Genomic DNA, 24,532 nt, shown 5'->3' on the forward strand with positions numbered 1-24,532 from the left:
CCCAGCTCACAGACAATATTTACGCTTCACAGTAGGCAAGAACCATTTCCAATTCAAGGTGCTTACATTTGGCCTTCGGTCTGCACCATGGATATTCACAAAAGTATTAGCGCCAGTGGCGGCCTTTCTCAGAAAGCAATCCCTGGAAGTTTTCCCCTACTTGGACGACTGGCTAGTCAAAGCTCCATCTTTCAAGGAAACTTCCAGAGCCGTTTCAACTTGCATCCAATTGTTCAGTCACCTGGGCCTTTAGCTCAACAAGAACAAGTCAGTCCTCCAACCCTCCAGGTCCACAAAATTCCTTGGGGCCATCTTAGACACAAGACGATGTACAGCTCGTCCGTCAGACGAGCCTCAACAGAAATTGATAGTCTCGGCGCGCCAGGTGCAGAAAAAGAAATTCCTTTCAGTCCAACTCTACAAGTCCCTGCTCGGGTCGATGTCATCCTGAATACCATTTATACCGCATTGCAGGCTGCAAATGCGTCCTCTGCAGGAGGAGCTACACAAACAATGGTGCCAAGCAGAGGGCTCTTTCGACGACAAGGTGTTAGTAACGCCAGAAATGAGAAAGGCATGCGAGTGGTGGCTGGTGAAAGACAACATCGCAGAAGGGCTAACATTCAGGATTCCTCCATTTCCTATGATCATGACCACGGATGCCTCCTTGGAAGGCTGGGGAGCAGTGCTCCGAGAGCTTCAAGTCATCGGACACTGGAGTCCAGAACAACGCCAGTGCCATATATACTTTTTGGAGCTGACGGCCATTCGGTTGGCTTTGCAGGCTTTCCTTCCCAAAGTTCAGAATCAAACAGGGCTGGTCCGGACGGACAATACGACGGCCATGCACTACATCAACAAACAGGGGGGAACGAGATCTCCAACTCTGTCCAAGGAAGCTCAAAGAATCTGGGATTATGCGATTCTCCACAAGATCAATTTGCAGGCCGAACACCTGGCAGGTTCTCTCAAAATCACAGCGGATGCTCTGAGTCGCCAGACAGAGGTGACTCACGAATGGGAATTGTACCAATCCATTCTGGAGGGAGTGTTCTCGGTCTGGGGAACACTGACCATAGACCTCTTTGCGTCCCCTGAGAACGCCAAATGCCGATTCTACGCAAGCAAAATTCACCATCAGGGATCTTTGGGGAACGCACTTTCGATTGCCTGGTACGGCGCATTCTTTTACGCTTTTCCGCCAATTCCCCTCATACCACGGGTACTCAGGAAAATCAAGGCGGAGTCATGCAAGATGATTCTCATTGCTCCAGCGTGGCCCAGGCAGTTCTGGTACACAGAACTCCTTCTACTCTCCCAGGATCATCCAATTCGTTTGCAACAGATTCCATCTCTGTTATCGAGGGATCAGGGCCAGGTGTTCCATCCGGATCCAAAGTCACTACACTTGACAGCAAGGCTCCTGAACACAGAGAGTTCCGTCATCTGAATCTCCCCAAGGAGTGTAGAGAGGTTTTGTCCCAGGCTCGAGCACTAATAAAACATACAAGGCAAAGTGGAAGAGGTTCTGCCTGTGGTGTCAAAGACAAGGTCTCCATCCTTACAAATCTCTGCCTCATCAAATTTTGCCATACATTCTATCATTGGCTAAATCTGGGCTGGCACATTCTTCTGTAAAGGTGAATCTGGCAGCCATATCGAGGTTTCAACGCACTTCTTCAGGCCCGTCCCTATGGTCCTCTAGAATTGTTAAACAGTTTTTGAAAGGTTTGTTTCGGCTGTATCCTCCAGTTCGCCCACCTCCTCCAATTTGGCAGCTCAACCTGGTGTTGTCTCAACTCATGAAAGCTCAGTTTGAGCCGGTTCACAAGGCCGACTTGAAATTCCTATCTTGGAAACTAGCTCTCCTTTTAGCGCTAACATCAGCTAGAAGGGTTAGTGAGCTCCAGGCACTTTCAATAGTCGAACCATTCCTGCAATTTAAAAAGGATGTGCTTATCCTTCGCACCAATCCGAAATTTATCCCAAAGGTTCCGTCTGAATTCCATTTGAATGAACCCATGATCTTAAAGTCATTTTTTCCGCGGCCTTCTACTTCGGCGGAAAGGACATTACATTCTTTGGACGTTCAAAGATGCTTGAAATTTTACCTAGAACGCACACGGCCATTTAGAAAGTCATCGCAGTTATTTGTGTCCTACAGCGCACCTCGGAAGGGGTTTCCTTTGGCAAAGAGTGGCATTTCACGCTGGATCTCCAGTGCGATTCAATTCTGCCATCAGGAGGCGGGCAAGTCCCTGGACAGAAAGGTCCGTGCACATTCCACAAGATCTGTTGCATCGTCGGTGGCTCTTTTCTCTGGAGTCGCTATCAAGGACATATGCAGGGCAGCAACGTGGAGCAGTACACATACCTTCACGAAGCACTACTGCCTAGAGTCTGCAGGACGGGACAACGCTGCTGTTGGTCAAGCAGTCCTTAGGAATCTTTTTCAATAAGAGGTGAGCTTTCCCTACAATCCCTCCATCCTGGTAAGCAAATTTTTTGGTATCAGCAATGTTTTTATTTCTTGGTTACAATTTAGCAAAGTATGCTATAAGAATGGTCATATGGTTTTGTGTTGCCATGTATTTAACAAAATGTGCTTTGGTGATTTACTGCTAGCTATTCTGATACAAAGCATGGGAATCTATGAAAGTTCCAATACTGGGGTAAGAAAACAAGTTACTTATCTGTAACTTTGGTTCACCAGTATTGGTAACTTTCATAGATTCCCATGCGCCCACCCGGGGAAAGCTCGGCCTTTTACTGAGATGGTGGCTGTTTGGACAACGGCTACAAAAATCTGAGGCTCTGAGCTCTCTCAGGAAGGTTCCAAGGGGTGAGGCTGTTCTGATTGGTCCTTGCAGAAAATGTGGGCTCTTTTACACAAAGAGGGTGATATGCTACAAAATGAGATGAGGCCTAGGCCTATTTTCTCTTTTGTTTCTATGATTATGTTATTTCTTTATTTACCGAGGCTCCCATTCCGACGATGGGGAATGATACAAAGCATGGGAATCTTTGAAAGTTACCAATACTGGGGAACCAAAGTTACAGGTAAGTAACTTGTTTTCTTTCTATATGGTAATCTTCGGTTGTAATCACTAACTAGCTCTTGCCATTGATCGTATGGGCCTTTGTTCGTCGACAAGGAGAAATAAGGAGCGATCATCTACTTAAACACAGAGCAACAATTATTAAAGACCTTTAGTACAGTTGATAAAGAGAACTAGTGTACGTTAAAGGGTTTTATTTGAATATGTTTTAGTTTGTAATTTTTGGTTAAGTTAGTATTAAAATTTAGGTTTCAGCATTTAAAGTTAATATATTTCATCAATCCATATTTAATTATAAAATAGAATACAATATTTATTAAAATAAAGGTTAATATTTTAATAATACAACAAGCGTGTTCCAGAAAGGAAAAATCCTAATCTAAATTAAATTGGAATAATAAGAAAAGAGGTTTCCGTTCAGATACCCAATTAAAGAGTTCTAAAGAGAGAATCAATGCGCAAGCATAAAGCCTCTGCGTAATAAGCTGTAAAGTAATCTCAGCTCAAAAATCAACAGAAAAGCAACATAATCTAAATATGGCTGCCTCTCATGACGAAAAGCATTAGAAACTCAGCAGCGAAACTCCAGTCAGAGAGTCGGAGAAGGACAAATCTGGCGCTACCAAAAGAACATGCACTAATAAACTCACAATAATCTATGTTGCAACAATATTTTCTTTGTGTCTTCTGCATCTTCCAAAGGAATTTGAGTAAACTCCTGGGAATAGGCAGACTCCCTCGTCGTTGATATTTTGTAATCCAGAATGTTCTTTGCATGACGCCTTCTTCCTCTTGCCTCCTCTCCTCCCAGTGTGAACCTCGCTGTTGGTTGTCTAACACAAAACAAGTGCGTCTTCAGTAGTTAACAGAAGTCGTATGGAAAATCACATCATATGTAAAAATGGAGAAAAACATTGTGCGCAAACAACTGTTCAATGTGAAAAACAAGCCTTTCTGTGTTAATCCATTAATTGTTTTCTCAGTTAACAGGGCATTGACAGTTAGGCTAACTTAAATCAGCACTTTTATTTCGAATTAGGTCTATAATATTTAAGTATGATTGCCTACTATAAACTTTGTGTTTGGTATGTGCACTTATTTAAATGCAGACTTAGCACATTATTAACAATACCACTTTTGTTTGCGAAATCAAATTTCACGTCATCAATTTCCTCCCTCTGATGGTTGAAAAACCATCACAATTTCGTCTACACAAATGAATCTGTTCATGTCAGATCCCTTTATTTCAGCCACCAGGGCCATAAAAGTAGAATCAATATAAAAAGAGTATAACATGAATAAACTTTCAACATTTTGCAGACTCCGCCTTTTTGAGCTAATAATACGTATAAAGCTAATCAATCTTGCAAGATACTAATTCTGTGCTAACTGTCAGAAAAATACCAGATGTACTAGTGGTCAGCTTATCTACTACAGTTGAGAACTTTCTTATCTTCTCGTTATTTAAACCTACTCATGCTCGTGGTATAATTGGTCCAAAGATGACGCCCACTAATTGTGTTCCATCATTAGTACTACAGGTTTGTATGGGGTGGTGGTGGTGTCATAGTTAAAGCCTCAATTCTTTTCACATGATACATTTTCGGAAATAATAAAGCTAAATAGCAATCACCCTCCCAATCAGTAGGTAGCTGACAATAGTCATCCTGTCCACACACACAGTAGACTCCAGGAATAACTGCCTCTACCCGTGTTAACATTTGAATAGGTCCTCCCAAAATGCCAAAGGTGTGTTCACAATTACTTATCCCAATGTGTCTCTTTCTAAACCGGTTTCTCCTTTTATAAACACATAATTTCCCTTTTTGTCCTCTATCTAATTTTAATTTAGGATCAATCATTTTTATCTTGTTTTTATCGTCTTTCTTCTAAACATTTCTTAAAACATCTTCCCCTTTATTTGCATTACCGAAAATGTTAGCTCTTCTCTCCTCTAATGTTAAAATTTACTTATTTTCGAACAAACTTATTAAACAGGTTCGATTCTTTTTGTATGGCTTAAGAATGTCTATAACTGTGGAAGATCTAGAAAAAAAATACAATTCAATATTCATACCTTTTGCTTGTGGAAGTGGATTCATTCTTGTCAGAAGAGGAACTTTGGAAATAACTGTGCCATAGTTGGAAAAATAATATTCAAAATACTCATGTCTATAAAATAAAGAAAGTAAAATACTACATGTAATTGCATATGAAAGTGGGATGTGGGGATACGCCACTTCTGCAGCTGAAGCAGTTAAGTGTGCACAGACATAACTGTCCTTAGTGTGTAAAGCTTGAGTGTATTCCTGAACTAATCTAGATTATGGGGGCAAGTGCAGCAGGGTTGGCCTTCCAGTTCTCAAACTTGACCCTATGTGGGGTGGACTGAACTCCCAGACCTTGAGCTGTATTACCTGGCGTCACATTCACATCATGGGGCCAGATGGTGTTGGGACAGAGATAACCAGTAGAAAAGCCTTTTGTCTGGGACCCCAGAAACGGCACAACTGCCATCTAAATTGCTAGCAGGATCAAAGCAAAACAGAACTCACTCATTTGTAGAACAAGTCACCTGGGTGTGGGGGAGTGCCATCAGGAGGGTGTTCCGCACACCGCCGATCGACAGAAAGCTTCTGATTCTAGGGATACCCCAATCCGCACACCTTAGTTGCGAAGTATCCTTGGCTAGACAGAGAGACCAAGGATGTGATCTGTTTGGAGACATATATGTGGCAGGTACTGTCTCACCTTCCAAGAAGCACAGGTGTTTGGGGTGGGCCCAGGATAGTTTTTACGATGTTCAGCCCCGACTAGGTTCGCAAGGAAATTGTACCAGCCATGCCATGGGAGACCTGCACGTTGGAAGCACTGGTTTCCCACATATATCGGACCCTGAGGGAGGACCGACCGCAGGCAGCCTATCGAGATAGGTTGGAGGCGGAAATACCGGAACTCTTCATGGATGCAGAGTGGATCAGACACTGCGACTTGGTGAAGGAAGTGTTCTGTAATACCCAAATAAGCTCATTTTGTATGTCCTCCACCGCATGTACCTGACCCCTACGAGACTCAGTAAAATCTACCCTGCCAGCACGGACGAGTGCGCGAGATGCAGGGGAGGCGTAGCAGGGTTCACACATGATATGGGGCTGTGGCAGTCTGACTCAATATTGGCAGGCGGTAACTGGTCACTTGAAACATGATACTAATATCCGCCTTGAAACTACAGTTAAGCACTGTCTATTGGACCTTATCCCCTGCCCCAGGGAGGGAGGGCGCGTTATAGGTTTGCCTAACTGGTTCTTAGTGCAGGGTTGCCACTAGATGGCTGTCTCCTTCTGGACCCATGATCCTGGCACGGAGTAAAGACCTATTGGAATGGGCCTGGGCAGAACTGAGATGCATGAAAGAAGTCGGTACAGACGAACCCTTGGAGGATGATTGCCAAGAGTGGGAGCATATGATACATGAAATAACTGTACAGGAGGAGGAGGAGGAGGTGCCGACCATGGAGGCACCCAAAGGGGAGGCATAACCTCAGTGACTGGGCTAGTGGAGCAGCGTTCATAATAGTGTCCTGCAACCAAAGCTACAGAGTGTACTGCCTCAGTTGGATGCAGAGCTGAGTGACCAATGTTGGCGCTGAATGGGGGATATGCCAATGGTCTTGCTGCAGGCGATTGAGACACCATGTACCCCACTGGCAGTGTGGCTACCAGGGACAGTGGCTGAGCTAGATGAGACCTTTTTATAGAGATAAGCGTACCCTCTTATCAGGGCACCAGTATGGGGTTAACTGGAATTACTGGCACTACGCATTGTAACTTAAGCACAATGGCACAGCTGCAAGTTATATTTTACTATGTTACGGACAGTGACTATCCCACTATGGTTGTTATGTTGTATTAAATGATTAAACTTTAAAGAAAACGTATCTAGAATAAACATTTGTCAAATAATCTTCTTTTGAATAATCTACAAATTCCGCTTTTAGTTTTATCTCATCAATTGCGTGCATAGGTTTTGTAGGTGCAGGTGTAGATCTAAGTGTTTCTATCTCGGGTATAAAACTAATTCCAACTAAAAGAACTATATGTGATAATCCAACAACTATTAGTGTGGTTATAGTCACTATTCTACACCTTACTTTGGTAAGGACATACATGTTTATCTAAAGTCAGACCTTGAGTAGAATGAGGCAGCAAGTAGATTCAATATTCTGCTTTGATTTCTACATTTACAAAACAAGCAACACTTTTGATAATAAACTTGCAGTTATTTGTATTCAGCCTATATATAACAATCTTCATAAGACATCCCTAGCCCTACTCTATCTTCTTCTAAATATGTTGTTCCTACTCTTCTACTGCAACCTTTGCCCTAGGGAATTCTTCTTAATTCTTTTTATTCACCTTTGTTTATTGTCTGTTATGAAGTACATTTATTTCAGTCTTTTATTTTTTTGTCTTAAACACAGTTCATAATTTTTTATATCAGTTTTTTCAGTTTCTGAGTTTCTCTAAGTAACACATGTTAAGTACTTGATTGTAATATTAGTTTTGTAAAACTTATTTAATCAACACTGTTTTAGTGTGGCTTATCATAGAGTTTCAAATGTCTCTGATCTTGGTTCATTTGGATTTTGACCTGATGCATTTGGCACATTCTCTGAGTAGTAAGTCCATTCAGGTGCAGAATACCTGCAAAAATGTACTCTTTTGGATCTTCTTAGTGTCTGTTTATCTTCTTCTGTTTCACTTACACCACTAGATTCAGTTTTTTCGATGATAGTTTGTAGTATACTTTCAACTGACACACTTGATCTCAATTGCCTCTTACCATTTGGCCATTGGATCTCCATAGGGGATTTTCTCTTCTTACAATTGTCCCTTCCTCTGGATCATTCGAATTATTTGGTGATAATTCAATGGTTCCTTTATTTTCAGTTCTCAGTTCTTCTTCTTCAGTGCGTATTTTCACAGCACTTTGTGAGATTTCATGAACTTGTACAGGTGTGAGATATTCCTGTACTTCACCCCTCTCTGGTCCTTCTGGATGTACGGACCCAGGTGCTCTTGGATTTGGCTCAAAGTACACTATTTCTTCATATGGATCCCTCACTCTCTGGGTGTGAAAGGCATGCACCCAATTAGGTATCCCTGTGCTTTTGACAGCAGTGTTGTTGATCAAGAGTACCTGATAGGGGCCTTTTCGTACATGCTTTTTCACCAAAACCCAGTCGCCTGGGTCAAGGTTGTGGCACTGCTTATGATGTGGAATGGCAATGGCAGCTCCTAACTGATGAGAAAGAGAACACAATACATCAGCTAAGCCTTTTCATTAATCAAAGATGATGTCATCCATGATGGTTACAAGGTCATTTGTAGGCACAGCAGGCAGTCTCATAGCACGACCCATGAAGAGTTCATGTGGAAATAATTCATTTCTCCTATTGGGTGCTTCTAAGACTCCTCAAAACCAGTGGTAAAGCATCTGCCCATTTCAGTGAAGTAGATGCACAGACTTTGGCCAATAGAGATTTCAGTGTGCTATTCAACTGCTCGACTGTTCCCGAAGCCTCAGGACGATAGCTACAGTGAAGTCTCTTTTTCACTTGAAGGCTTCATTCCTAAAATGGGTCGCTTGGTCTGACTCCAGAGAAACCAGTAATCTGAACCTTAAACTTCATCTCCATCAATATAATTCTCAAGCAACTGTAACAATTTGGCTGGATTGAGTGTTTGACAGCTGTTCAGAAAAACATTATCAGTAGTAAGCGTTTGTTGTGTATTTTGTAAGTCTGATATTTATAATATAGTGAGTTTTAGTACAGATGACCTTAATTTAAACAGAGTGAGGGACCATCTCTGAAAGAGGGTGTCCCATCACTATGCTCTCGCATCTCTCAACACTGGCACCAACTGCCACAACCGCTTCGAGGAAGCTGGGCAGTCCTGCGGCAACAGGGTCAAGAAAGGTTGAAAAATATTCCATAGGTCTTCAAGAGTCTCCATGCAACTTAGTAAGCACTGAGAGAATGCAACCCTCCCTCTCACTGCAAAGCATTGTGAACATTTTATTGCAATCAGGCATTCTTAATGCTGGGGCATGACAGAGACTTCTTCGCAGCTCTAGAAATGCTTTCAAGCAATCGTTGTTCGGAAGCGAATCAGGCATATCTTTGTGCTTCAGTTGGTTATTTACTGTCTACAGTAGCCAAAAAATCCCAGGAACATTCTGACATCTCTTTGAGTTCTGGGTGGGTTCATTTTCATAATTATCTCTATCATCTCCTGTAACACCTTTCTCATTAATTTCTCAATGAAATCTCCTAAATATAGAACTTCTTTTTGAGTATTGTAGTTTACTCGGGTACATCTTGTGCCCGCTCTCAGCCAGTTAATTTAAAAGAGCAATTGTGTCCTGTTTACAAGCTTCTTTCATACTTGATGCCACAAGCAGGTCTTCAATGTACTGTTCAACAACTGAATTGAAAGGCATCTGCGGAGTCTCTAGATTTTTTTTTCAAGATCTGATTAAAGATCGAAGGACTCTCTGTATACCCCTGTGGAACTTGGCATCATGCCAAAATTCTATCTCCAAATACAAATGAGGAGAACAAGAAGTGACTGTCCTGGGCAACTGAATAGAGAAAAAGGCCTGACGGAGATCCACAATGGTAAACCACTCTTCAGTCCAGGGACTCTGAAACAGTATTGTTGCTGGATTAGGCACCACAAGACAACATGGGACAAAATCCCTTGTTTTAGCATGTTTTAAATTTCTGGTGTTATTCCTACCACTGTCTCTGGTGTTAGATTATAGGGCAGTATTCTCGGGAAAACTGCATTTGGTTTTATTGTTACACGGACTGGTTCTACACCTTTTGATTAGTCCGATGTCCTTCTCTGAAAAGTCCCATACTTCTGATTTTACAGTTTCTCTCAAATCAGGAAGCAAATCATCTACTATTCATACAGGATATAATCCATGAGCTGTCCTTGTCGGGCCATTTTAAATTCTACATCCTCATCATCCATTTGAAATTCATCACCATCCGGTGTGCAGTTTAACTTGCACAAAAGAACTCTATCCACCAGATTTACAGGACTTAAATCAGATACCAGAAACTGGTGATCTTCCTCAAATGAACCTATTTTTACAGGCACTTTCTTTGAAACAGGATTAGTTATTTGTTTATTTGTGACACCTACAACTTGGATCTTCTTTCCCGAGAGGTGCAAGTCCAGGACTTCTGCAGTCCTAACAGTGGGACGGGTATCTCCTATGTCGATGACAGTTTATATAGCAGGGTGATATGTAATGTCCCTATTTTTTGTGAAAGAAAATAACTGCATAAGTTTGCAGAATATATGATTATGTGCACATTGATAGACAAACATATTTTATGGGTAGTAGCTGTTAAAAAAAAGTTGACACTTGCACTATGAAAATTTGTGGCTTGGTGACAGCACTGATGTAATGGTTATTGCCGTCTTAGGCCAAGTGTCATTCTAAGACCTGCAACTGGAATGGTAAGATTTACAGCTTAAAAGGGTAATAATTTTGTGTCCAAGGGGTACGTATGAAAACGTCTGTGCGCTTGCTTTATTAAAAAGCTGTTAGCAGTGGTGAGTCGACTCCTAGTCTGTTTGGGAGAGAGAGTTTATGGCACCTTGCTTATAGGTGGTGCTAAGTTTTTGTTGCGCCACTACTTCAGCAGAGCCATATGCTGTGTTGAGGAGGAAATAAAAAATGTAGAGTTTATCCAAGGGATCACAGATGCCTAGTTCACTAGAGAAAAATTCCGTATCTGTCAGAATTGTTTTTTAATTGGCAGGATGTTACAGTTTACTGCCCAGTGCAATGCCTTTCTTTCTCACAGATATTATTAAATTAATCAGAATTTACAAATTCCTCACATTCTCCCTTCTGCATGAAATGGGAAAAGGTTAGTCACAAGCTTATTTACACACTGATGGTTCGCGCTGCTCTACTGCGTTAAGGAGCCGCTACACGCTGTTCGTCTACATCCTTGTTTTGTTTGGCTGTATTTACAGGGAGTAAAAGCCTTGTACATGTCTACCGTTGGTTACAGTTTAGTGTTACGTATGTGCTTGATTACTCATTTTTGTATTCACTTTTACAGGCCTACCCTTTGCCTTTGCTCATTGAGCAAGTAAATTGGTTGGATACCACATGCGGGTGACCTTATATATTAAGTAGCCTTTACCACTATGGGTGCAAGGTACTATTCGTTACCCATGTGTTTTTTAATATCAGACTAATTTCATTTTTTTGATAAAATCATTTTTGTTCGATCTTCCAGATGGTTCCCTTAACCCCTTAGCTGCGGCGGCTATTCCGCTGCAGTGCTAAGGGGGAGGGGGGGCCGCGCGGCACTCCCGTACTCTTGACGTACCCGCTCCGTCTCGAGCCTCGTTGGGCTGTGCTTGTGACGGAACAGTTCCGTCACGGCTCCGCCCACTTAATATAACGTGCCGCGCAGGCACGGCGAGCGGGCCGTGACGGAACCGTTCCGTCACCAGCACAGCCCACCCGAGGCTCGTGACGGAGTGGTTCCATCACGAGCACGCAACAGGTTAAAATGTATGTCTTGATGAGAACTGGTTATTTTTTGTCAGGTCGAAACATTGTCGACACATATAACAAATAAACATACCAAAGTAACGCCATGATAATGCATATCAAATTTTCTGATGTTTGTATGTTGTTTGTTATGAGAAACATAAGAATTTGTTTATTATATTTTTTCTTTCTGTTTTTCTCTGGTCACTGGGGACACTGTGCACTTGACTTTATTAATTTAGCGGATGTAAAATGTCTATATGTTTTTCCTGTGAATGAATAAGATAAATACCATTTAAAATATTATGGTGGTCTGAATTATGATTATATGGTGACAGCATTAATGGTGGTTGGCTTTTTGGCCATGTAAATGATTCATTAATCGTTTGTGTGATACCTACGAGGGCCTTTGTTGTAACCTAGCATTTATACCCTGGCCTCATGAGTTTTTTGTTAGCTGCTGTAGCCTAGTAAGAGGCAATGAACTTCCGAGCATGCCACAAACTCTCTGGTGTTCTAGAGAGACTTCAGCCATTTTGGATTACTATTTCTAATTCGTCTTGCAGTTCAAGACAATCTTTTGCTAGGCAATCTTTCTACAAATGTGGAGTCCGGATTTCCTTGCAAAGGCCATTGCTTTTTTGAGGCACGCTTTGAATGAAAAATTGTATCAAAGAGAAGTGTCCCAAAGTTGTGTTGTGTATGAAAATGATCTTTGAACTATTCTCTTAAACATTTAGCTGAACTATTATGAGTGGGGCTATATTGTATTACCCTGTTTAGAAACTGGGAGGACTCTCAAGGTGGATTATTGCATATGTTTTTATGAATGTCATGTTCAAGGTATTAGAGTTTCAGTAATCGCACATAATTGCTAAGATTAGGAAACAACAGGATAGCACCAACAATTATTTTGCAATTCTATAAAAGTCTAGTAGAAACTATAACTCATGATCCACAAGAGAATATGTAGTGATGAATGTGGAGTAGTTATTCAATATATAGGGAGAAACACTAGTGCATGTGTATATTTGAGATAGTGCATGTGTATATTTGAGATACGTAGTTTTCAGGAATTACCAGTCTACTATTGAAGTAAATAGAATTGCTTACAAAGCGATAATGTTCCGGTATACCAATTCACAATTGCAGTTATACTCAGTACTTTAAATGACAAATCACTCAAGATTTGTCTTTGCCTTGAATGGGTTCCACCACAATCCAGAGACCCCATGACCAGCCGAAGTATCGAGATCGTGTGGTGGTGTTGTGTACCTCTTTTTTTCTCTTCCCTGCTTCTACCACTGACCCTCATTTCCTGTATGTTTGGTCACTGGTGAAGGTGGGGAGAGACGGAAAAGAGTATGGCTTCCATTGGATCATGTGCACCAGGTTAGTGCATCCTGACAAAAGATACATACTGATTTCGTTTTTTATCAGTTTTCTCTGCCACATTTTAGGCAGCCAAGTTCATTCCCACAGAACACCAACTGCAATTGTTTGATCCAAGTGGGCCCATTGTTTTCAGAGCAACAATAATACCATTCATTAGTAACTATGGACTCTATAATAATTACATACATTTGAGTGTGATCGTCCTCCTTTGTTTTTGGTGCCTTCAATATCTTTAGTGACTCATAGTTTCATACTTCTACACAAAAAGATTATTATACGTTTTTGAAGTTTGTTTTAATGACTTCTATTCCTCGGTACCATGAGAGGTGATATTTCTGCTGTTTTGTGGGTCACATGATCACTTTTCCTAGCAGAAATGAACTTTGAAATATTTTACTTTGGGTTATGTTTATCCGTAAGTGGTGGGCATTTTTCTGTGGTTCCTAAAAGGTTGAAAGGGACTGTCATTTTCTTTAAAACGCCATCCTTATTGAAAATAGTGGGCAATGTGATTTCTCAGGTCTCCAGCCCATAGGCAGAAATCTGGGGGCCAGTATGCAAAAAAACTTTTGAAGTACTGGAGAACAAATTTGTCAGGGGACTATTAAAAGTTCCAATCAATACCCACCTGATACCCCTATTCTTAGACCTAAACATTAAACACACAGATCAGCACGCTATATTGAGACCATTGCTGTTGTGGGTCAGATTATGGACAACCATGGAATTATCTGACTATAAAAACGGGCTGAAGGAAGTATTAGAGCTTGATAGGGACAATAAGATCTTCTGGTTTAAGCATGTAAAAAACTGGCTTACCAAGCTCGGATTATCACACTTTTGGAACGAGCCTGGATCTCTAAACTCAACTTCCAAGAAAATTGTCAAATTAAGCTTTTGGTCATATGTGAGTTACGATTCTGTGTATACAAGAACTCACGGTCCTCTCACTGAAAAATTTCTTTTGGCAAAAAATGAGGCTCTATTCGAACAATTTCTTGATGAAATCCAACCTCCACTGGCCAAATCTTTATATTTAAAATTTAGGTACGGAACGTTGAGGATAAAAGTAACTGAGAAAAGATGGGGGAAGACTGATAAAGATCATTGTACCCTGTGCACTAATAACCAAAGGGAGGACATTTTCCACATACTGTTTTTTTGTCCTAGTTATGACAAAGCAAGGAAAAAGTGGATAGTCCCCTTGTGCCGTAACATCGGCTCTACTTCCCATAGGGAAGCTGGCAGAATCTTAAGCACGGACACCAGTCAAGTAATCGTGTTCGGTATTAGCAAATTTCTATTGTCCACTTATTTTATTAGAAGGAAATTATCTCTTTCATTTTAAATTAAAGAAAGTTGCCTATTCAGACTCTCCGAAACCATGAACAAAGCCAAGGCATCGCATTTTTAATTTTGGTTGCTCAAATTCAATTTAATGTCTTTTTAACTTTTCTATTGTTTTAAACATTTTAATATATATTTGATACTGTGCCAAACTGAAACTGTAAATTATGTGCCTTTATTTGATGAAATACTAGCTAATGTGTTAAACTTGATGAAATGTAGAAGTAATGTAGTATTAGGGCGCCCATTATAATGAATGTTATATTGTTGTATATTTTACCATGAACTGTACATTTTATTGTTATCTTTTATGTTGCAATGCAACGAAATAAAGATTGAAATTGTATTGTAAGTGCAGCTCAAACTACTTAAAAAGGAACATAGCATTCATAATCTGTAGACACCAGTGGAGTTCACATTTTGCGCTATATTCATAAGATGCCTGACCAGTTGGCTGTGTAAGCCCCATTGCTCTATTGGTAACAATGGCATAAATGTGATGTTCGGGAAGCCACATACATCAATATGGGTTAGCAAAGTTATAGATTTGCTTCTAATGTGCTAACACATTTCAAGCCTGCTTTATTAGCTTTTCTAGTACTAGGAACATGTACTTCCTGTATAAGATTCAGACATGAGATAAAGAATTGAATTTTACATACAGTGTGATGATTGAGTTTACTTTTCCGATACAAAATAGTTTAGTTTCTCATAAATTCCAATTGAAGAACACCACAGGAGGCATGTACACAGACAGGACAGCCAAAAGTATCAGCTGAGAGAAGAAATACTCTTCTGGGCCAAGTAAAACCCATACTATGGTTATTTTAAAGAGCTGGCGACAGTAAGCAAACACCTGTGCGATCAACCCAGAGTTAAAAAGGGAAGTTGCCAACCAAGAAAGAGTGCAGTGGCTAAGTAATGGCTGTTTAACCAAAGAGATACTTTGTTTTCATTTGTGAAGCAGGTCACAAAGGAACCTGTCCTGGTTAGTGTGTGGAGCTACTACTGATTTCCATTAAACTATCTTGCCAGTGCAATATATCACCCATTCTCTCTGACTCTCAAGGGTCCTAGACGTTCCCATTTGAAACCCTGTGAGAAAATGATCAACAGCACGAGTTTTCTTAGGCCCTATTATAAATGGCCTCTCAATTCCAGTAGGATCGCCAATAGCAGTTACCAGCCCCATATGAAATTATGAGTTGTGTTGAGTTTGCACAGATCTGTGTATTTTCAAACAAAAGGTTCAGCAGCCAAAAGCTTTATGTGACAATCTGGGGGGAAATAAGGAATTCTGAGGGGAATTGGCCTCGGAATTACTGATTCCCTACTAATTCCACATTTCTGAGGAGTCCCTCAGGATCCAACTTGTAATGCCTGGATTTTCCCCTCCACTGCAGTTAATAATACCCCCACGATTGGTAATGCCAAGGTTGGGGAACATCCAGGCCATTTTCCTGCCCACTTGTAATGCAGGCTGTAGACTAAACTGTGGTTTGGTAAATCAATTGATAATCTATATGGGTAAATCTCTGGTCCCTTGTCAGAAAATAACATTCCACTCTTATAAAGTTCTAACGACATTTAATGGTTAAAGAAACACTTTAATTCGTTTTACATTTACTTAGCTCTTCTTTGCTCTGCTCAGTTTCCTCAATTTTATGTTTCTTATGTCCGCACTTCCTCTGATCTCTCATTTTTACTTTAACATTATAATTTTTCACGTGGTCCTTTCCTTGCAACCCCTCTCATAGATATGAACTTGAATATTCAAACACAGGAATGTTCATTTAATCGTATCTTCCGTGGATTAATAACCAACATAGGAGGATCCCTTTTAGTTGCAAAAAATGTATCCTAATACTCTGACAGCCACTACTTCCTAAAGTAAATTTTAAACATGCTTTACCATGACTTCAGACCTACTGCCCCCATCTGTTCAACCGTTTCGATTTTTTGTGTGCAATTAAAGTAAAATTATTTCAATACATTTATACCAAATATATAATTAACCAGCTCTTTTGTGCTTTCCCATTTAAGCATTAAAAACACTAATTTGAATGTAATTAAGAAAATTTGAAAATTAATATAACCCTTTCGCAACACTGTTTTTATTCTATATTGAAATAAAATAAATAGGTATCCTTTACAAAACTCTTATTAATAACCTTAACCCTTAATTTAATTTAGTCACAAAACTAACCTGTAATGTTTTTCTGAATTTATATTTGTTGGTAATGGAATTGAAAATTAATGTTATCCTAAACTTAAAGCAGACTATAATTCTGTTAATGTGTTTATATTGAATTCATGTTTAAAACTTTCAATAAAATAACTAACATTTAAATTAATTCATTAAAATACATTTTTATTTACTATTTAACCCCACTCTTTTTAAAAATAATTATTATTTAATGAAACCTTAATTAACTTTTAGTATTTTGTAATTGAATGAAATGCTTCTGTAACACCTTTGATGATGTAGTGGCATTCTGTGTAGTGGTAATACATTTATTGTTACACCAGTGTAGTATCATCAGTGTAGCAACCCAGTTCATAACAAGATCTAAGGCATGCAAATTAGCTGCGAAGTACATTGACTTAGCCCTTGTCAAGTGACAGATGGCTGTGACCTGGAGAACTGCTTCTGCTCCAGATTTTGCGCTGTGGAGCCGTGATCTAAATGCATACGCTAAGACTGAGTCTGAAGCGGCATTGCATTTGGCCAACGCCACAATCAGGCTTGCATTGAAACTTGACTGGGAACCGTCCTGGCAGGCCCTAAGTTTTAAGTCAGATGAAAGTCACCATAGGGTAATAACCCTGTTACTGCAGCAAGCAGATATATCGTGGTGGGCGTCTAGGTTAGTGGGAATGATTGACCTTTAGCAACTGCAGAACCACCAAAATCCATTCCTTGCTCTAGCAGTTGCCATCAAAATGTTTCTTCACCTGCAGTTTTTGGTGTCTCAATTCTAGCGAGATGGGAAGGAGTTTTGTTCATTTAAAAGCTGGCGATGTTGTTAGGGTAAGAGGGAGTTCACGAGTGGGGGTTCAGATGAGATTAATTATGGTTAGCTGATTTGTATTGCTCTTTCAAAAATCTAATAAAGACAATTATACAAAAACAAAATCAATGTGGCAACCATTCATCGCAGTGACCCTTCAATTTAGGTGGGGGGGGGGGGACCTTTTAAACATCTGCTTTTTTCCACCAGTCCCTTACCCAATAAAGATGCACTGCTAGTTAAACAAGACTACGACGTCGGAACATTCTTTTTATGGCTCCAAAACCAAAAACATCTAGAATTGGAGTTCCCATGCTAGTAACTCTGGGGTCTTCTCGTCCAGGACAAATTGATAAACTCAACATTCAGAAGCTCTTGAATTATTTTTCATTCATCCCTCATTTTCAGATTTCCAGTTCTTTATTGAGCTTGCTTTATTTGTGGGGTTTTAATCGTTTGAGTTTATTTTTTAATACAGATAAAACCAAAAAATAAATTTGTATTTATTCCCTTTTTGATCTTAACCTTATAACGAGGCTTATTTCTTTAAGTTGTGTGCCACAGTGTCAGGAAGTACTGACATTGTGAGCAGGATCAACTGAAGCCGTATTCTTTTCTGTCTTTCTCTACCCCCACCGAGACTATCACGTTGTACTTTGTTTTGACACCTGGTTTACTCTTTTATTACTATTAATAACATTTTCTTGAACTTAATTAAACATGAAGTTGAGGGCCGTTTAAAAGAGAGAAAACAGGACTCCACATCTATATGTTGTCACTTGTCTTGTTCAAGGACGTCTGAAGGATTTAATGGATCTCTAAAGTCAAAGAGATATCCTAATCAACTTGTCAGTAAGGGTTCTAAGCATAAATGTAATGGATAGCAGTATCGCTGTGTAACCAATTGTCTGTACTTTGATGTGGAACTTGTAATTCCTGAAAGCTAACCATACAAAGAATGAGTATCTCACTATATATAGCCTATGTACACTAGGCATTTTCCCCCATGTTTGTCACTATATACTGTCTTGTGGAACATGAGTTATAGTTGTGCTTCACATTTGTAGAACTGCAAAGTAATCAACTCTGTAAACTTCCTTTTATGTGTAGCCGTTTGTATGTGCATATGAGAATTGTAATACCTTGTACATGATATATATATTTATTTACTGTGAAGTATAGTCCAGTCCAATAATCCTTTGTGTTTAATTGCAAGGTAATCTTTAGTATAATGCACCAACCCCAGTCTTAAAGAGTTTAATGAAATGTTCAAGAAAATAGTTAAAAGCCATCTCATCAGAATACTTAACAGTCTGTGGCGTTCTTAGAATCTTACTTCATTGCCGTCATGCTGCCACACAGAACATTCTGTACACGCAACCTCAGGCTAGCTAGTGTTGGCACTCATTGATGACTGCCGGCGCAAGAGGGTTTTACTTATCGCTTCACTGTGCTCGAGCCACCCTAAGCGGTCAGCTATATCTCTAGTTCCTCCTCCTGACACACACAAACTAGACAACATCACCCCTCATTGGGCCATGACCACACTTCATCAAGATGTTAATACAAAAGATTATTTGCTCTGAAGTAAGACCGTATACCACTTACATTCAAAACATATTTTGCATCATTCAATAGTTATACAGTGCAATAGGTAACTCCTGTTACTTTCATTAGGCCAACAGGTTTCTTCACATGTTAGAATTCCAGTGTCTCAATTGTATATTCTGCACTTTAAAAAATATAATATTTGGTTTTCCTGCAATAACAAGTAGTTTTGTTTTATTTTAAGGTGAAAATGGTTCTGAATAAACTGTATGAAAATAAGAAAATCGCCAGTGCAACTCATAATATATATGCATACAGGTGAGATCATGTTTAAGATACCGTCAGTGAACATTTGCTTCCATTTAAATTTGTACATTCATATTTCACTGTGTTTCAAAAGTTTATATTCAAGATTGTGCCATTCATGCCCTTATCCCCTTAATGGTATACATTGTACCGAAAGAATATTCCCTAACCAATGTTCCTTTGTCCCTCAGATTAATGTTGGTATTTTCTTTTTTCTGAATGTAGACTGCCCTTCCCAATCAAGGAAGTATGTATTTTCAGTAGTACTACACATATCAACTCGTTTAGAGTTATCTTTCACCCAAATCCGATTCCTAGAAATCATCCTCCTAATTGTTTGTGCTATTCCTGCTAACGTTTGACTAAGTGCCATGGAGGATTTATCAACTTCTATCAGTTTACCCTCCATTTATCAGATTCTGGAGTACAAATCACATATTTGTGCTATAATCAGGACTGTACTGTCTGTGGTCCACCATCTTGTGTGGAGCCTAGAGGAAGGGCCTCATGACTTTCCCCTTTTGTGAGCACAGCCATAGTCAAATTTAGATAACAATCTTGCACTTCTTTAGTATCTGTGAGACTATGTTGTGGAGTTTGGTTGCTTGTAGTGACCATTTTTTCCTTTATTTGTTTCTTTCTGTCCATATCATCCATAGCATTTAAAAGGTTGTTTCCAAATTCAAATCCAGTTTCTGTCCTTTACAAACTCAAAGAGTGAAAGAAACTTGAATCTCGAATGAGCTGTAGCAAAGCACCTATGCAGTCTTTATTCAGTCTTAAAAAACAGGCTGCACCATGTTGTCCACACCAGGAAGGTGCTTCCAATTTATGTCTATACTCTGTTCCTGGGTATCCCACTAAATGAGTTGTGCCACGCTGAATTAGCACTTCTGGCCGTGTTCCAGAAGATTGCACTCCGATGAACTCAAAAGCCGCATTAATGATCTTCAACAGGGGAATGAATTAAAGGCCCATGGAATCTTTAAACTAAGGTTCTTGACATGGGATGCACAGAATAATGTGATTTCCATCTCTTTACATTCCTTAAGGAATGGCTAGATTATTTCCTGACAAAGTAATACACTTGATTACTCTAGAGGTAAATGTAGGGCCTTAGCTGTGAGTTAGCCACTCGTTGGATGCACATTTTATCATATTTTTTAATTGTAAAAGATAGTTAAAGTGACACCAAAGGGATTAGATAGTTAACAATAGTTAAAGTGCTAACAAATGCATTTGCAACCTTGTTTTTATCACAGAGGCTTATATGCTCTTAATAAATCTGAAAAGTATGACTGACTGGAAGGTGGCTCAATCGGTTCTTCTGAAAGGGTATGTTTTTGCCCATTCATTTATGGCTTTAAACCCTTTGCCTCCTCTTTTCCGGAAAGGGTCCTCTTCTGATTCATTACCTTAAAATAATTCCCTCTTATCAAGCTAGAACTCGGAAACAATCCATTATAAACATTTTGCAAAATATTCAACATTAAAAAATAGTCAGTCCCTTTTTTACTTTTCAGAACATGTTGTAAATAATATTTATTGACAGAAAAAATGTATTGAAAACTGCAGCTTTCTATAATATATAATTAATAATTAATTTAATTTATATAATATATTGTGAATTTGCAGCCACCATACCTCCAGTGAGCTTGTGATGGGAAAGTTCTTAATACATCTAGAGATAATGCCATTGATAGAGGGCTGTTCTTAAAAATAAAATATTCGAAGTCCTCCAGGACGGGATCGTCCCCAGATCACCTTTGAAAGATTTCCCTCAGAAACGTGACCCATTCTTTTATCTGGATCTAAACAATAGTGTGCACAGAAAAACTGAACTCCATGTAGTTGCTCTCAAATCCTCATTTAGCGGACATTGCAGAATAGAGCAGCTATTTCCACTTTATATTATGTTGAGTTTCCTGAGTTTCCTCTTAAGTTCCCAGGAAGAGATTTTTTAGCTTTGATTGAAAATCCCATAAGCATTTTAAAATTTATTTCATAATAGTCTGCTTGTCAACTGGTTTCCCTACGTTTTCTTCGACATAAGAAACCAGGAGATGTTGAAGTATCTCCAGACTGCAAAACTGTTGTTAAAGGTAGTTTACTGGCATAAGTAATTTGACATCTCGTATGACTTCCGTATTTGCCTCCACCAATACAGTAAATGCTCTCTGATTTTGTTTCTTTCTTACACTCTTATGAAGAGCATTTTTGTTGTTCTCACCAGAATTTATGTCTGTCACCATCTTTTAATCCACTGTTAACGTTTGCCCAATTCTCAACAATACAAAGTATTTACTTTCTTCTGGAACACACTGAAATAAAATTACGATTGTTTGCTCACCTTGCTGGCACGAGTGCAAAAAGTGACCTACAACCTTATTTTCAGATGTATTCAGCATTGCAGTACAGTAACTCCTGGTCTGTTCCACTAACTACCTGTAGCATTGTGCACTTATAATCAAGCAAGGGTTGTTATGAGTGTTTAGTTGTAGAAGATTCCAGTCTGCATCTACGCATTACCTAAACAAGAAAATCAAAATGTATTCGTAATCTTAAAAACCAACACATAATGGCATATTATCAAAATCAGCTGAGTGAGTCTGCCCTCCTTTATCTTATTTGTTATGGTTGAAATGGGTCGTGAATGTCATAAGTTCTTTCTTTATAGTGAAGGTAGACCAGAGGTTCCCCACGTTGCCTAGTTTGAGGTAGAAAGGCAGATTTATCATTTGTTTGACAGTGATTGCAACCAGGTAATCAAAATAGGCTGTACCCATTTTTTTATTTTATTCACAGATCTTAATTACTTTAATTTAATGGTATGTTCGAGAGCTGCTCATCTCTCTAGGGCCATTTTATGTTAGTGGAGTTCCCTTTTGTCAACTTCACTGATAACTATTCGTTTGCCCTGTATTTATTGTGACTATCAATGAGCTTCTGTAAACTTTCATGCCAGAGTTGTGCTGTTTTTGCTTCTTTTATTCCCCTTTGCAATTCTTGTTAAAACGTACACTCCACTCCGATTTAGAAAGCGGATAACATTTATTTTCAAGATAAACTTAAACCCAAACCTCCAAGCTCACTCTGTCTGTCAGCTTCTCCCCACAAGATTACAACTGTCATTGCAAGAATGGAATTTCCCATCCGTGGGGATAGCAGGAGTAACAGAATGAAGGCAGGACAACAATAAAGGGAATTGAATGAACGGATGATTAAAAAAAATGAGATTATTAAAATATGTAGTTAAAATGCAACATATCTCCTTCCCAGAAAAGATGTATATAATACATATACCATTTTTTCATATCTAGTCTAAAAACTATAAGAAATCACTTTTGAATATAGATTTTAACATCACATAATCCTTGTACCAATTAGATGTCGTTTTTCATGGGACTTTTGCAATTAGCTTGATCACCCCATACCTCTGGAAGAGTAGGGTACGTAGACACAGTCCATGCTCCATGTTTTCCTATTTTCCAGATCTGCCTTATTCCTTATAACCTGAGTTATTCCTAATGGTTTGGAAAATACACTTTTCCCTTTCGTAATAGGTAACTTAACCACTAACAAGATCGCCCATCTCCTACTTCTGCTTCTTTATTCAGCCTACTGGTATAGAGTTTAGTTCCAGGATATCTACCCTTTTGTGACATGAAATGCGATACACCAGTGACAGAATTGGACGGAGTATGGTAAGACCATATCATTTTTTGGAGAGACTTGTCTGCTGCTTCACCTAAGACTCAAGAGCATTCCACACATTCTTTAATCATTCGGTTCATGCGTTCCTCAAACCTGTTAGCACTCGAACAGTATAACGCTGTCTTAAAGTGTTGTATTGACATTCTGGTTAGGAAATCTATAAGCTCATCTAAAACGGATTTTCACAATGTTATCCATTACAACCTTGCTGGGGGTGCCTTCCACTATAAAGGTGTCTGTCAAAAATTCTATCAGGTCTCTCTTGGTAATAATATTTACTATGTTTGTCACTATCCAATGGAAATGGTAGTCCACCAACACTAGCATGTACATGACAGCCCGTAGAGAGCGTCTAAAAGGTCTAATTATTTCTAGGACAAGCACATATCAAGGTGTATTGAGGATGCTTATTGACAGTAGGGTCTTCCTAATGGTCCTAATTTGATCAATTATGGCACAACTCACACATTCACTTACCCTGTTTTCTAGAACAGAATCCATGCCAGGAAACCAATAATACACCTTTGCCTTACTCTTAGTAATGCTTCTGCCCAGGTGTCCTTCAAGTGCCAGATAGGCAATTCTGTCCCATAGTACCTTCAGTGGTACTAAATTGTTTCCTCTCTTCACCAGATTGTTTTCTGTACTCAATTCATGTTAATGTTAATGTTATGGGTGTCTTATATAGCGCTCGGCTACTCCAAGGAGTGTCCCGGCGCTTTCTAATCCACAGCAAAACTACAAAAAGAAGCAGGAGAGAGGGCAAGGGAAAAAAGATCGATCATTGTCCATAGAGCCACGTTTTCAGACCTTTCCTAAAGGCCAACAGGTTTGAAGTACAGCGGAGCGACAGGGGGAGGGTGTTCCATAGCTGAGGAGCCAGATGTTTGAAAGAGCGTCCCCCTACCCTTGCTTTCCTAACAGCAGGGACAATAGCCAAACCAAGAGATTCCGATCTAAGGGATCTTGTGGGTTTGAAGAAAGCAAGGCGTTTCTGGATATATTCAGCTCCGACCGCGTGGAGTGCCTTGTGCGCCAGCGTGAGTGCTTTAAAAACAATCCGCTTCCTAACAGGGAGCCAATGTAGGGAAAGTAGCAGGTCCGAGGCTTTCGCACGACGAGGCAGGCCAAAAATCGCCCGTGCCGCCGAGTTTTGGACCACCTGAAGCTTTTGTAGTAGATAGTCCGGAAGACCCAAGTATAAAACATTTGAGTAATCCAGCCTGGAGCAGATAAGAGCCTGGACCGTCATCTTCCTATGCAACAAAGGGAGCAAGGGAAGAAACTTGCACAACATTTTAAGAAGACCTTAGCAGGTGCCAGTCAGGCCTAGAATCTGGGACTTAAGAGATAGGCTGTTATCAATTTTGACCCCAAGATTCTTAGCCACCAGAGAGGAGGACGAGGGTGGAAACATGTTCACAGGCCACCAATCCTGCCAACTGGGGTCAGCCTGACACCCGAAGAAAAGCATCTCTGATTTATCAGGGTTGCACTTGAGGCTGTTCAGCTGAAACCAGTCAAAAACAGCCCCAAGGCACCCGCGGATGCTCTCTCCGT

General features: G+C 39.8%; 1 protein-coding gene across 2 annotated transcripts in view; it reads left to right on the forward strand.

Moving 5' to 3' along the window:
• The window catches only part of IMPACT (impact RWD domain protein), a 198,030-nt gene that overhangs the window by 118,642 nt on the left and 54,856 nt on the right, over positions 1 to 24,532 (forward strand). For both annotated transcript variants that reach the window (XM_086965651.1, XM_086965650.1), the window contains exon 8: positions 19,197 to 19,270. In XM_086965651.1, coding sequence (XP_086821777.1) covers positions 19,197 to 19,270 — 74 coding nt within the window. The remainder of the gene's footprint in view (positions 1 to 19,196; positions 19,271 to 24,532) is intronic.

The sequence above is a fragment of the Lissotriton vulgaris genome, chromosome 4_1 (genome assembly GCF_964263255.1).
Source record: "Lissotriton vulgaris chromosome 4_1, aLisVul1.2, whole genome shotgun sequence".
In the NCBI taxonomy this organism is placed as follows: domain Eukaryota; kingdom Metazoa; phylum Chordata; class Amphibia; order Caudata; family Salamandridae; genus Lissotriton; species Lissotriton vulgaris.